General features: G+C 34.9%; 4 protein-coding genes across 4 annotated transcripts in view; 3 read left to right on the top strand and 1 right to left on the bottom strand.

Annotated features, from left to right (window-relative positions):
• On the bottom strand, positions 2,108-2,806 carry LOC104745548. The gene has a single exon (XM_010466814.2). It carries the CDS (start codon positions 2,733-2,735, stop codon positions 2,145-2,147), a length of 591 nt encoding a protein of 196 aa, XP_010465116.1. The 5' UTR covers positions 2,736-2,806; the 3' UTR covers positions 2,108-2,144.
• Positions 4,130-5,824, top strand: LOC104745547 (30S ribosomal protein S10, chloroplastic). Its single transcript, XM_010466813.2, has 4 exons — positions 4,130-4,456; positions 4,555-4,593; positions 5,030-5,362; positions 5,555-5,824. Exons 1-3 carry the CDS (start codon positions 4,232-4,234, stop codon positions 5,339-5,341), a joined length of 576 nt encoding a protein of 191 aa, XP_010465115.1. The 5' UTR covers positions 4,130-4,231; the 3' UTR covers positions 5,342-5,362; positions 5,555-5,824.
• Positions 10,265-11,880, top strand: LOC104745542 (serine acetyltransferase 3, mitochondrial-like). The gene has a single exon (XM_010466808.2). The coding sequence runs from the start codon at positions 10,404-10,406 to the stop codon at positions 11,583-11,585; it is 1,182 nt and encodes a 393-aa protein (XP_010465110.1). The 5' UTR covers positions 10,265-10,403; the 3' UTR covers positions 11,586-11,880.
• LOC104748165 (ABC transporter C family member 7-like) overlaps positions 11,968-14,421 on the top strand; it is a gene marked incomplete at its 3' end in the record, with an annotated part of 5,618 nt that continues 3,164 nt past the window's right edge. Inside the window, exon 1 of the mRNA XM_019236672.1 lies at positions 11,968-14,413. Coding sequence (XP_019092217.1) covers positions 12,311-14,413 — 2,103 coding nt within the window. The remainder of the gene's footprint in view (positions 14,414-14,421) is intronic.

Here is a 14,421-nt window from a genome sequence, read left to right as displayed (position 1 = left end):
TATTCTCCATGTATATGATGTGGTTTAATCAAATTTCCTCTCAATAGGAATTGGACCCACTTAATATTAATTGTTATAATTTTGATTCCTTTTTTGTTTGTTTCGTTTCTTTGTGCATTGATTGAGTTTACTGTTCCTTCTCCATGTCTTTCGGTTTTACTTTATTTTAAAATTTTGGATTTTGGTTATGTGTAAATAGCTCCATGATTGATCTATACACTAACATTAATTTCTTCCTTGTTAGGTATTTATGGCTTTTTTGTTTCAATCTCTCGTACGCCATTTGGAACCTGTACATCTTATATGGCCGCCCCAAATTGAAAAGTATTAATCGAAATCGAGTGATATATACAAACTAATTAAGATGCATAACGTCGTTCGTTAAGAATACTTACATGTCAAACATGTTGCGATCAAAGCCTAATATCAATATAAACTGACCCATTTATTTATTATCTTATTTTATTGTGTCATGTTTAGTTTATACATGTGAGTCCATTTATTTATATGAACGCGATCGAGTGGAGTACATGTTCCGTTGTGTCAAAATCGTATAGTTTATCACTATTCGATAGATCTTTCGCTCTCGATCATTTTCTTAACTAATAATTAACCAAGAAAAACTAGATGTGTTTGAAATAATGATTACATATTAGTCAACAGAGTGCCGAATCTTCATTTCCAATGCACTTATCATTCCTGCCTGTTTGATACATGTAAACATTACTAAACTCTTCTTTATAGTTTGGTTATTAATTATTATTTCTTTTTGTTTTGTCAGGTTGATAAATTGAATTAGTCAAAATCAAATTTTCTTTTTGAGTAACAACCTCTCGAAAGGCCTAGAGAAAAGATATTATATATCAAATAAAATGGAACGTGATCGCTAATATAGTTGAAACGGTTATAAAATAAGTGAAATCCTAACGCTATATATGTCGACTAGAAGATTCTAAATAAACTTCACAGTAACTCCATTTTTTAATATTCAAAATAAATATTTATTTTGGAGACTGGTGGTGGATAGGTAGGACTAGCTAGGAAGGATAGTGGAAAAACTGAAAAAAGAGGTATGGAGAAGAAAAAAAAACGTAAAAGCAGAAGAGCCGAGAATCTATGGAGTCTTCAAAGCAAACTCATATATTCCCTTTTTAAAAAAAATAAAAAATAAATAAAGATTCGATTATTCGTTGATAATTGTTTCCACTATTTGCAACATATGGATTGATGGATCATGGGATTAAATATATGAACACACTATACATCATTTTGACGTAACATAAAACATTAATATTGTAATAAGTCTACTACTAAAGTCTCTTGAAGTTATCATTTTAGAGTTGGCTAATAGTAACAGAGATAAATGCATATGTATGTACATTTTAATTTTACCAGAACCGTATTTGCACCATTGTTAGGTGTGCCCCTGATATTTCATAAGATTTCATCGGTTCAATCTTTGGCATCATGGTAACGTAACTGATATTTAAAAAAAAAAACATTTTTCATATTAAAAAAGTTATTATCAGATCAAGAAAAGTAAACATTCAAACGATAATCAACTAGCCAAGAAATGAAATCAGGAATAGATTAAGCCATTAAATGTACAATGTTATACGAAAGCACATCGTCCTGAATCTGAAATATAAATATATCCATCATACATTTTTTTCTTTAAGGTTGAAAATTTATTGGTACACGTGTGCATAGACAACATTATTCCCCGAAACCATCGGGTGCAGACAACGCACCGCTAAAAACATGTAGTACATCAGTCTAGGCTATATAGAATTAATAATGGAGATCGATACATATGTTATATGTGTACATATATAGTTGTATGTTTATGTGTTTATGTATGGTCAAATGTTAAATTAATTGTATATGAATGTGGATCCCTACCCTATTACACATGTTTGTTTGATGATCGTTTCATTTTTTGCACATAGAAATGTATATAACATAAGATAGAATGTTTAATAAAAAATGTAATGCGAGAATTAGATAGAAAAATTATTTCATTATAAGAGATGCCTTTGATCAAAAGTACAAAGGCCAGTAGATGAAGCTAGGAATCTCGCTCTATACGAATGAGCAAGTTGCATGCAATATTTATTTTAACGAAACTAATTTAAACTAAGAACTCAAACAAGGATTAAATGACGTCTAGCTTCGATTCTAAGCTCTTCCTTCATCTTTCTGATAAACTCATCGAACTTCTTATTCATCTCCTCCTCCTCCGTAGATGTCAACAATTCTACGTCATCTTGTTCTTCTTCCTCACGAAGATCACACACTTCATCTCCATCATTATCCGCTAATGTGTCGTCCTCTTCGTCGTCATCTTCTTCGGTTTCTTGATGTTTTGTAACTTCTTCAATAGTTGTAACTTCCTCTGCAAGAAAGGACTCTGTTCCTCCTATTCCATCAGCACAGTTATACTCCAGTTCCAGTATCGTACCGTAACTCTTGAAATCTTGATAATCAAAAGTTTTATTAGCATTACTTGTCTCTATTGGTTTTGACGAAACGTTCAAACCAGAGCACTTTGCAACAACCACTAAGAGACCATTGCAGAGGAGGAACATGTAGTTCTTATCTACTGCATGTGTTACGAGTTGAATCGTGAATCTGTATAAATAGAAGTTGTGGGTGACTAAAAGAGATAAAACCCATATCGAAACTACTATGAACTTCGTCAATCTCTTCAGAAACTCCGGTTTTATTTGATCCATCGCTCTCTGGCTTTGTGTTGTGAGTGAATGGTGAAGATTATAAGAAGAAAAAGTAAGAAGGAATGAGCAAAGTTAAGTGTGGTTTGTGCAAAGCTTTACACTCAACGGCTTTTGGTATATATAGAAGTTGATTGGTAGATATTTGTGCCAATGAGCATCTGGGGATGATTTGACCAAGCTACCCCTTGTTCTTCATCTGCATGCCACGTGTGGAGTATGGTTTTCCCAATTATGTGGATCGAAAAGAAAAATATCAATGTTCCTAATTTTGTTTGTTTGTCAACTAATAATCTATGCTTCCTTTTGGCATTTTATTGGCTAAAGATTTCATATAAATTTAGTTTTCCAAACTTGTTATAAGTTTTGATTTAATTCGGAATTATATGTCTAAATCGTCAAAGCTATAGATGACAATTATGCAAGAAGGTATCATGATATATTAACTTGGGTATGAGCTAATGATGAAATATGCTTATGATCGAGACAAGTATGAAGTATATGTATGTATAAGCAGAATACAAACGACTGTGAGGGATGATTGGTCTATGAATAGTAAGGGCGTGTGGACAATAATTCTTAGAAGATGTCATTGTCTCTTTTTTTTTTTCTTTTTATTGGTTCAAGTCATTTTCTCTTAATTGCATTGCTATCATCATGTTAATTGTTATTTGTTAGGCTTTGGATTTGTAACTTTTTTTTCTTTTTCTTTCAGTATGAGATTATGGATCAAACATGTAACGTAAAATTAAAACATCAGTTGCACACACCATAGGTGGTTTTGAATCGTGGATGTGTAGAGAACTCAAAACTCAAACAAAAAAATGTACATATCAAGAAGACACCTATCAGTCACACGGATGAGTTTTCTACGAATCTCAAATCTAAATTGGTGAGAGACCCCCAACCAAAAGATTGTAGCAATAAAACCATCAATTGCATCATTGTGAGAATAGTGAGGAAAAAGCACTAATTATATTGTTTCCTTGATTTATAGTAATATTTTTAGTGGATTAATATTTTATGATTTTATCCAATATTTATCAACGAGTTGATTGTCTTATATGTACATTCTTTTCCACATCTACTGCATATTTTATTAGATTTATTTGTCGTTTTATTCGAAGAAAATTTTGTGAGTTGAATTTTTCAAAGATATTTGTAGAAAATTTAAAGAAATTTCGAGAAAATACTTTAGTTAACAACAATCCACGACAAAAAAAAAACATCGACCAAAAGAATTTGGTTGTCATTGTTATGGTTTTACTATTGGGCCAACGATTATTAATAATAAATGTAGGCCTTTTTTTTGCTAAATGGGCTTCGGATAAATAATATCTCATCACTTAGAAAATATACAAAAAAAAAAAAAAAAAGGTTTTGGATAAAATTGGATAACCCTCGAAACCAAACAAAAACAGCTGAAGAAGAAACCTCACCCTTCAAACCTTAAGAAGAAGAGGAAGAAGAGAAATCGAATCCTTTGTTCGGCTAATTCAATGGCGGTTTCTACTGTATCTTCGCTTCTGTTACCATCATTCGTCATTCCAAACTCTTCGCCTTCTTCTACGAAACTCAAAGTCTCTCTCCTACCTTCATCTTCTTCTACCCATAGCGGCCTTACTTCCTCCGTTCTCACCAAACCTTCCATCTCGTTTTCGAAGCTATTCGCTGTTCCTGAAACCCTAGATCCTACCCCAGAAATTCTCGATGAACCCTCTGAGGTACACTCTTCTTCGATTTGGGAATCAAATTCCGAGCTTTTTTGATGTAATTCTCTTAATACATTCTTTTGTTTGTGTGTCTGTGTGATTATTCTCAGGTTCCGAGTTCTTCCTCCATCAGTGTTGACGCAGATAAGGTAAAAGTCCATTGCTTTTGTAAAGTCCATTGCTTTCAGAGCTCACTTACTAGAGATTGATACTTTATGCATTGGTGTCTTCTAGCTTATCTATGTCCATCTTCGTCAAATCACTAGCCTTTTTTTGTTGGTTTGCTACGTTTTCACAGCGTTATCAATAGTCTTATATAATGTGTGTTGTAACTTTTATGTCTATTGCTGTTAGAGCTCACTACTAATAGAAATTGATACGCAGCAGGTTGTTCCAACGATATGTTATAGTTTGTGTTTTCTATGTCCATCTTTGTCCAATTCATTGACTTTTCTTGGTTCACTTCGTTTTCACAGCACTTAAAAGCCTCATTTGTGTGAATGTTCTTACTGTATTTCAATAGGATTCCCCCACACCAGAGTTTTGTATTTCTTTGGTGAAGTTGATTTGTTTTTGTGTTAGCAGATGGCGCCAAAGCAAAAGATTAGGATCAAGCTTAGATCATACTGGGTGCCTCTTATTGAGGATTCATGCAAGCAGATACTTGACGCTGCGAGAAATACCAATGCTAAGACAATGGGTCCTGTTCCATTGCCAACCAAGAAGCGTATCTACTGTGTTCTCAAGTCTCCTCACGTTCACAAGGACGCTAGGTTCCATTTCGAAATCCGGACACACCAGCGCATGATTGATATTCTCTACCCTACTGCTCAAACTATCGATTCTTTGATGCAACTTGATCTTCCTGCTGGTGTTGATGTTGAAGTGAAGCTCTGAACAACAAACGTAACTATAATGGTAACAATATAAATCTCATTCCTCTTTCCTGCATTCTGAATACAGCCTCAAACTGATGTGTTTAGTTAGTGAAAATTCTGCAAATAGGCTCCAACTGAATCCTGTGTGTACTTACCCACACCAAGAATCTTCATCAAATTACAATCTTGCTCTTCTTGTTCTGAACCAAAATAATGTTTTTTTCTTCCTCAGAGGTGGATGGGCGTTTTGCATTGAATGAATAGACTGTTTCAGAGATCAACCACATTGCTTAGAACTGGTAAGCCTTGTTATCATCTTTTTGAGAGAGAGCCTTTGTAATGAAAAATGTAAGTTGTATTATCTGGTCCTAGCAAAGTTTGGAATCTTTAGCGATGCTTGGTTCTTAGTTGATGAACATATATCTTCAATTAAGCAAGTTCAAAGGAATTTGTTTTTTGTTTTACTAATTGCTGTTATGATCAAATTGTTTTCTTTATTGTATTTGAAGTGGAATCTTTCTTTCAATATAAGTATGACTAAGTAATAATATGATACACACCCAACTTGGAGTTCTTATAAATCAGAACGTTGGAATCTTGAAATTCTTGTAATTAACGCATAAGTTCATTCACAAACTCAATAGGGGAAATTATTTTTTTTCTTTTTCTTTGAGCATTCCAAGCTGGTAGGTCTGCCTTGCTGATCTCTGGGTTGGTACTTGGTAGATAAGGTTGAGTCTATAAATATTATAAAGGTGAGCGAATTTGCTCGTCTTTGAAGCAAAAGCTGGCTAGTCTTTAGGATTAGACTTAGACACCATCTGAATAATACCTATAGTGTGTCACGAGTTGTAAGTGTCATTACCTACATCAAAGTATTCGGTTTAATACTCCGATGATTTTATTGTAAAAAAACAAGGAGGTTCATCGCCCACTCTTGAAGACCTGAACTGAAGCTGTAGAACAACAAACTCAACTAGATGGCCAGTCCGACATAACACATATGGAACTAAGGATACTAAGAGTCAGTGGTTTAGGGCGGCGATACGTCACATTTCTAAGCAGCCAAATCTAACAATCATAGCTTTAAATTGTTTGGATTATGCAGAAATTTTCAACCCCAAAACTTGAAGAATATTCTTTTCCACGCACAGTCATTACATACAACTTTATGATAAATGCCATAGTATTTGGCTTCGTAAGTGATTCAATTCATTCATCGTATGAATCATCTATCATCCCTTGACCTGAAAAAAAGAAAAGAATAGTCGCCAAAATTGAATTTTATTTAGGTAAGTGGATGAGACAATGATGTGGCTGTTATATAATAGTCGCTAAAGTTAAATAAGGCATATTCCCACGATATACCAAACACGGACCGTCCATTTTTATTTAATTTCGACTATAGTTTGAGTTTCTCTTAAAAAACTCGAATAAACCAGTAGTAGTAGTACTACTGGAATGAATCATACATAACCACAGCGTCAATAGTCTTTATATGTACGAGAGATAGATTCTATAATAAAAATTGAAACAGTAGTATCATATTGGGTTGTGCTTCTTGCATTACATAGTGAAATCGTATTTGCATCAACAAATGCTTAAACTTTTGTACATATTGACCGACCCTATAAAGTTTTAGTTAAGATCTTACATTTAAATTGAAGTAAAAAACTGTGCTTTTTTCTTCTTCTTCTTCTTCTTCTTCTACGATTTATATACCAAAATTCTCATTCTGGATTAAATATGTGACGTGACGATACACACTGATATGAACTAGTACTATACTATACTACTATCACCTAAAATTTACTATTTTTGCAACTGTGTATTATGGAATTTAGCTGTAATTGATTCGTGATATATATATATCCTGAAATCAATTCTAATTTAGTAAGTCTTGTTGTTTACTAATAGTCTAATCCCAATCGTTATATAAGAAGCATCAAGCAAACAGAGTTATGTTTTTTCAACACTCGAAGAGACAGTTCTTTCAACGGCTGAAATTGAAAGGAAGCAAAATATATACTCTCGTACGCCCAAAAAAAAAAAACATAAGTTCCATTTTCTTTTTCTTTCTTGTGGTTTTAGCAAACTGTATTATTTTGAGACTCATACATAATTTGTCGGGAAATTATTGGAGGGGTCCTCATTGTCATTGATGTGCCATTTTATATTTATAGCTTTTTTTTTTTGCGTTTTTATAATACCAATTGTTCTTAGAAAAAGAAGAAAAAAAACACACACCTTTGTGTTTTGGGTTTTTTTCCCCTTGTTGTTTGGGATGGCAGTTAGTAAAATAAAATATATTTCTTATCCCATTAAAGATTTTTTAATTTCCTTTTCAAATCATCTCACTTGGATATATATATATGATTAAGTAAGTCACTAATAGCTAAATATCACTGTCTAATCCTATATTAGTTGAAAACAAATTGATAAGATAAGTGAATTGATTGGAGAGAGAGAGATGATTAAATTCAGCTGACCTTGGCTTGAAAATAGGAAGACAAGAAGAAGAAGATGGCTTCACGGATCTATAGCCAAACTAAATAATGTCATTACATACGTCACTCTTTTTTTTTTCTTTAACATAAAATCACCAAGGTTGGTTCATATTATTCTCGAATTAGTTATAAATTTTGGGAAAATCACATTTTAACCTTCAAAGTATCATCGAGTAGCATTTTAAATCTTAAGATTATTTCACTAACACTATAAACATTTAAAATGTTTTTACTAACGTTTTAAACTTTAAAACTAACATTCTTATTTACACTGCTATTAAAAATGACGGAACAGTTATATCCACCAACGTAAAATAGTTAAACTATGCTTGTTTGATTTAAATATTTGTTTAATTTATTTTCTTTTATTATTTATTACGGTTGATAAAAAAAGTTAAAAAACAAAAAAAATATATCAAAACAAAAAAATAAGAAATCAGAGGTAAGATTCAAACATTTGATAAATGTGTAACTGAAGACGACAACATATTTAGAAGATTTATTGGTTTCCAATGAGAAGTCAATCGATTTAATCAGAATCCAGAGGAAATACATTTATTAAAAAGATTAATAATATGAAGAGTGGCGTTGTAAAAGTTTTGTTTACAATGAAGATGAATACAAATTTATCTTTTTCTCTTTTTATTTATTTATAAAAACTAAAACTAATTAAAATTTAAATTAAACCAACATAGTTTAACCATTTCGCGTTGACGAATATTATTATTCCATTATTTTTTATGGCGGTACAAACATGAAAGTTAGATTGAAGGTTTAAAGTGTTAGTAAAATCATTTTGAAGGTTCAAAGTAGCCCTGGGCATATTACCCGGACCCGAAATCCGAAGCCGAACCCGACCCGAAGTGGATGGTTTGGTTCGGGTTCAGATATTGTATAAAATCCGATCGGGTTTAATACTTCTGAGGTTCGGATTCCCGAACCCGAATGCCCACCCGAACTAACCCGAATTAAATGTAAAAATATGCATTCTAGGGGATTTGAACCCACAACCTTGAACATTTTCAGGTGCATCTTTAACCATTTTGCCACTTCAGTTTCTCTGTCTCAAAAAGAAATGTTAAATATTTATATATATACAAGTTTCTAAAATTTTTTAAAAAATAAAAATTAGTTTTTTTTTTTTGTTCATGGTTCGATTGAGTTTGGGTATATCCGAACCCGAACCCGAAAGTATAGAAAACCCAAACGGGTTCTATATGTCTAAACCCGAAAACCCCAAAAACCCGAAACCCGAATGTCCAGGACTAGTTCAAAGGGTTTGAATGGTAACTGCGGTCAGGGCGGTCAAATCTGTCTGCGGTCTGGACCGCTCTATTTTTGGGGCGGACTACAGACCGCTGCGGACCAGCTCTATTTGTATACAAAAGCGGTCCGCAGTTGGTCCGCAGCAGTCTTATCTCTACTTTATTTGGACCGTACCATTGCGGACTATATTTGTTGAATGGTAAATTAAAAGCGGTCCAGTCCGCAGACAGATTTGGCCGCCCTGACCGCTGCAACCATTCACACCCAAAGTGTTAATAAAATCATTTAAAAAGTTTATAGTATTAATGAAAATTTTTTGAGGTTTAAAATGCTACTCATTTACATTTTGAAGGTTTAAAATATAATTTTCCCTATAAATTTTTGCTAACAATTAGTTTGATTTTTCGTAGTCGACTAGTCGTTGTTATTTTTGGAAAAATAATAAGTAAACAAATAAAAATGGGTAACCAAATAAGTAGGTGTCACATTATGAACATGTGATGAGTGAGCTGATGAGCTTCACTCCCCCCAAAATACCACTATACAATACTATTTTTATATACACAAATAAAACTCTGACCACAATTAAAATGACTAAAAAAACATGTGGTATTATTATAATCTTAACCAAACAAGGTGCTAACTTTATTACGACAGGTCGACATGTATTCAAAATTGATTATTTCATTTGCACGAGGAAAAAAAATATACTCCCCTTCAAAATATATGATGTATTGGAGAAATTTTTTGTTTCATAATATAAGATATTTTCAAATTTCAATGCAAGATTAGTTTAGTATTTTATATTATGGAGTATTGTTTTTGATTGGTTGAACTTGTTAAATATAAAGACTTCTTAATCTGCATGCTTTACTTAAAACATACTATATTTTGAAACGGAAGGAGTATATAAAAAAATTGTCATGCCATTTATTTTTAAAACTAAAAATTACACAACATTTTTTTTTTTGGTAGGAAAAATTACACAACATTTTTAACTAAATAACACATATTTTTATTTATTCATTTTAATTTATATTTCAGGTTTGTGAATTTCTCATAAATTATTTGCCAGTAGCCAGTCTTCACAGTAAACACATTTTAGTTTTAATACAAATAAAGCATTTTGAAAATGTTAAAAGGAAACAAATCTGAAGGGAAGAGAGAAAGAGAGAGAGACAGATCAAAAGAAGAAAACACCAAAATATATAAATTTGTTTACATCCTTCCATTTTGGTTTCTGATTATGACCTAAACAAACCCAAAATTTTCAACCTTTTTCATAAGCCGAGAGAAATTGCAAAAAAAATGTTGCCGGTCACAAGTCGCCGCCACTTCTCAATGTCCCTATATATGCTCCGTTCATCTTCACCACACATCAATAATCTTCCTCATCGTCACTCTTCCTCCTCTTTCCTTCTCCCTTCTTTTGTTTCCTCCACCTTCAAACAACGACCACAACATCCTCCTCCCTCTCCTCCTCCAATGGCTGCGTGCATCGACACCTGCCGTACCGGTAAACCTCAGATCTCTCGTCGCGATTCCTCCAATCCCACCAACGACGATGTTCGTTACATCAATTACTTCCGCTCATCTTCTGCTTCCTCCTTCAATGGAACCCAAACCAGAACCCTCCACACCCGTCCTTTACTTCAAGACCTAGACCGAGACGCTGAGATCGACGACGTATGGGCCAAGATCCGCGACGAAGCTAAATCCGACATCGAGAGAGAACCAATCGTCTCCGGCTATTACCACGCTTCAATCGTCTCTCAACGTTCCTTAGAAGCTGCGTTAGCCAATACCTTATCCGTTAAACTCAGCAATTTGAATCTCCCAAGCAACACGCTTTTCGATTTGTTCTCAAGTGTTCTCAACGAAAGCCCCGAGATTGTTGAATCTGTGAAACAAGATCTGCTAGCTGTTAAAGAAAGAGACCCAGCTTGTATTAGCTACGTTCATTGTTTCCTTCACTTTAAAGGCTTCTTAGCTTGTCAAGCTCATCGTATTGCTCATGAGCTTTGGACCCAAGACCGCAAAATCTTAGCTTTGTTGATTCAGAACAGAGTCTCTGAAGCCTTCGCCGTTGATTTTCACCCTGGTGCTAAAATCGGTACTGGGATTTTGCTTGATCACGCTACGGCGATTGTGATTGGTGAGACGGCGGTTGTTGGGAACAATGTTTCGATTCTTCATAACGTTACGCTTGGAGGAACTGGGAAACAGTGTGGTGATAGGCATCCTAAGATTGGTGATGGGGTTTTGATTGGAGCTGGGACTTGTATTTTGGGGAATATTAGTATTGGTGAAGGAGCTAAGATTGGTGCTGGATCTGTTGTGTTGAAAGATGTGCCGCCTCGTACGACGGCTGTTGGGAATCCGGCGAGGTTGCTTGGTGGTAAAGATAATCCGAAAACGCATGATAAGGATCCTGGTTTGACTATGGACCAGACATCGCATATATCCGAGTGGTCGGATTATGTAATCTGATTAAAAAAGTTGTTGTTGTTTGTTGTTAATGGCTTTTTCATTGTTCTCTCTCGGCTTCTTCTGTTATTGAAGCTGTAGAACTTATGAAATTTCCATAATCAGATCATTTGTCTCTCTGTATAAGATTTGACTGATTAAGATGGGATTTGAATGTAAAACTCGGAAACCCTAGACTCGAGTTTCCTGTGGTTGGTTTCTGATTAGCAGAGACTTTATGTTTAGTATGTAAGTGTTTATTTGGTTAAACCATGGTTTCTATGATCAGACTTGTTGGGAATAAAACGAAGATTCATCATTTGTCTTGAGTTTTGTTTTGCTAACTACAGCTTTATAGGAAATGACAACAAGACCAGTCAGGATCCTGGATTGCTTTCTACAATCAATTAAAACTCTACCTATTTCTCTGTAAGTGTCATCTGCTTCTGTTGAAAATTGTTGTAGAAAAAACGGTAAAGCGAATACAGAGCCAGGTCCCTTTTGTGACGGTAAGATGAGAGGTCTTGGTCTTCTTGGCTTGTTCCCGGGAAATTAATATTCTGTTCGGAAATTTACTATGAGTTTCTGGGAATTGATTGGTGGACGTTGTTGAGACGTCAAGGAACTATAATTTATTCCCTCTGATGAATTTGTCTTCCAAGTAATATATTTATTGACGAGTGTCTTTCTATATATATATACTATCCATCGTGACAGACTCGAACAATTATTCTCGTTTCCATTGCCTAATGAAACAGAGTTATGCAATGGACATTACTATCCATTTTCTCCTCCTCGACTCCAATTACTTTCCAATGTTCTCCATTTTCTTCAATCTGCTTTTGTTGTTTGTTATGTTTGGTTCCTGTGTTTACAAGAAAAGGGTGGCTTGTGACAATAGTGATGGTTTTACGAGTGAGAGATTTAAGGATATGTCTTTAACATACAAGAAACTGGTCGTTATATGTTGTGAGTCTTTTTCTGCCTTGAATTCAGTCTTGTTGTTGGTAAGTTGCTTCCACCTGCATACAAATGGTTGGGATCGCAGTGAACTGATGGTTATTTTAGATCATCTATTTACAGTCCTTTCTTGGGGTGCCATCTCTTTCTACCTTCGTAGTTTATCCACCAATTCTCATGATCAAAAGTTTCCTATTTTGCTTAGAGTCTGGTGGGTTTTCTATTTTATGTTTTCTTTCTACCGTCTTTTGGTAGACATTTCTCTATACAAGAAGCAAGAACTGGTGTCAGTTCACCTTTTACTGTCTGATGTTGTGGCCGTTAGCATGGGGTTGTTTCTTTGCTATTCATGTTTTCAGAAGCAAAGAGAAGGTGAAAGGATCAACATACTCGAAGAACCCTTCTTGAATGAAGGTGAAACTAGAGCGGCTACTCCTGTGCAGTTGGATAAGGCCGAAGATGATGAGGTTGTTACACCTTTTTCGAACGCTGGGTTTCTAAGCCATGTAAGTTTCTCTTGGATGAGTCCTTTGATTGTCTTAGGAAACGCGAAAATCATAGACAGCGAGGATGTTCCTCAAGTTGACAGTAGTGACAGAGCTGAGAAACTATTTGAGATACTTAGGAGTAAGCTTGAATGGGACGATGGTGAAAGAAGAATCACCACGTTTAAGCTTATTAAGGCACTCTTCTTTTCAGTATGGCGAGATATTCTCTTGTCAACTCTGTTTGCTTTTCTCTACACAGTCTCTTGCTACGTTGCACCGTATCTCATGGATACTTTCGTTCAGTACCTGAACGGTCGAAGACAATATACAAACGAAGGGTTTGTTTTAGTGACAACTTTTTTTGTTGCTAAGCTCGTAGAATGCCAAGCTCGGAGGAATTGGTACTTCAGGTTGCAGAAAGCTGGGATTGGAATGAGATCTGTCCTGGTTACGATGATCTATGAAAAGGGCTTGACACTTCCCTGTTATTCTATGCAAGGACACAGTAGTGGTGAGATCATAAATCTCATGACAGTAGATGCTGAGAGAATCAGTGCTTTCAGTTGGTATATGCATGATCCATGGATACTTGTCTTACAAATCAGTTTAGCCTTACTGATCTTATACAGAAGTCTTGGGCTAGGATCCATTGCTGCTTTTGCTGCAACTTTTTTGGTTATGCTGGGAAACATTCCCTTGGCAAAGTTGGAAGAGAAGTTTCAGGGGAACTTAATGGAATCTAAAGATAACAGGATGAAGAAAACAGCGGAAGTCTTACTGAACATGAGGATTCTTAAACTTCAGGGATGGGAGATGAAGTTTCTTCATAAGATTCTTGACCTTAGACGCATTGAAGCAGGGTGGCTTAAGAAGTTTGTGTATAACTCGGCAGCTATCAGCTCTGTTCTATGGGCTGCACCTTCTTTTGTTTCCGCAACAGCTTTTGGTGCTTGTATGCTTCTGAAGATTCCTCTTGAATCGGGAAAGATAATAGCTGCTCTTGCAACTTTTCGAATTCTGCAAAATCCGATATACAAACTTCCTGATACAATCTCCATGATTGTTCAGACAAAGGTATCTCTTGATAGGATTGCATCTTTCCTTTGTCTTGATGATTTGCAGCAAGATAGTGTGGAGAGAATTCCTAGTGGAAGTTCAAATATGGCTGTAGAAATTAGCAATGGTGCTTTCTCTTGGGATGACTCTTCTACCATCCCGATGCTGAGAGACATAAGTTTCAAAATTTCTCATGGGATGAATATTGCTATTTGTGGTACTGTTGGTTCGGGGAAATCAAGCTTACTCTCATCCATACTAGGTGAAGTTCCCAAAATATCTGGAAATCTTAAGGTTTGTGGAAGAAAGGCATACATTGCACAGTCGCCTTGGATCCAGAGCGGCAAGGTCGAAGA

The sequence above is a fragment of the Camelina sativa genome, chromosome 15 (genome assembly GCF_000633955.1).
Source record: "Camelina sativa cultivar DH55 chromosome 15, Cs, whole genome shotgun sequence".
In the NCBI taxonomy this organism is placed as follows: domain Eukaryota; kingdom Viridiplantae; phylum Streptophyta; class Magnoliopsida; order Brassicales; family Brassicaceae; genus Camelina; species Camelina sativa.
This window is presented reverse-complemented; position numbering and strand designations above follow the sequence as displayed.

Bases quoted from the DNA above. Each gene is read 5' to 3' on its own strand.
- LOC104745548 (XM_010466814.2), bottom strand. From the start codon at position 2,735: ATGGATCAAATAAAACCGGAGTTTCTGAAGAGATTGACGAAGTTCATA.
- LOC104745547 (XM_010466813.2), top strand. From the start codon at position 4,232: ATGGCGGTTTCTACTGTATCTTCGCTTCTGTTACCATCATTCGTCATT. The intron at 4,457-4,554 runs GTACACTCTTCT...GATTATTCTCAG, and splicing joins TTCTCGATGAACCCTCTGAG to GTTCCGAGTTCTTCCTCCAT. The intron at 4,594-5,029 runs GTAAAAGTCCAT...TTGTGTTAGCAG, and splicing joins TCAGTGTTGACGCAGATAAG to ATGGCGCCAAAGCAAAAGAT.
- LOC104745542 (XM_010466808.2), top strand. From the start codon at position 10,404: ATGTTGCCGGTCACAAGTCGCCGCCACTTCTCAATGTCCCTATATATG.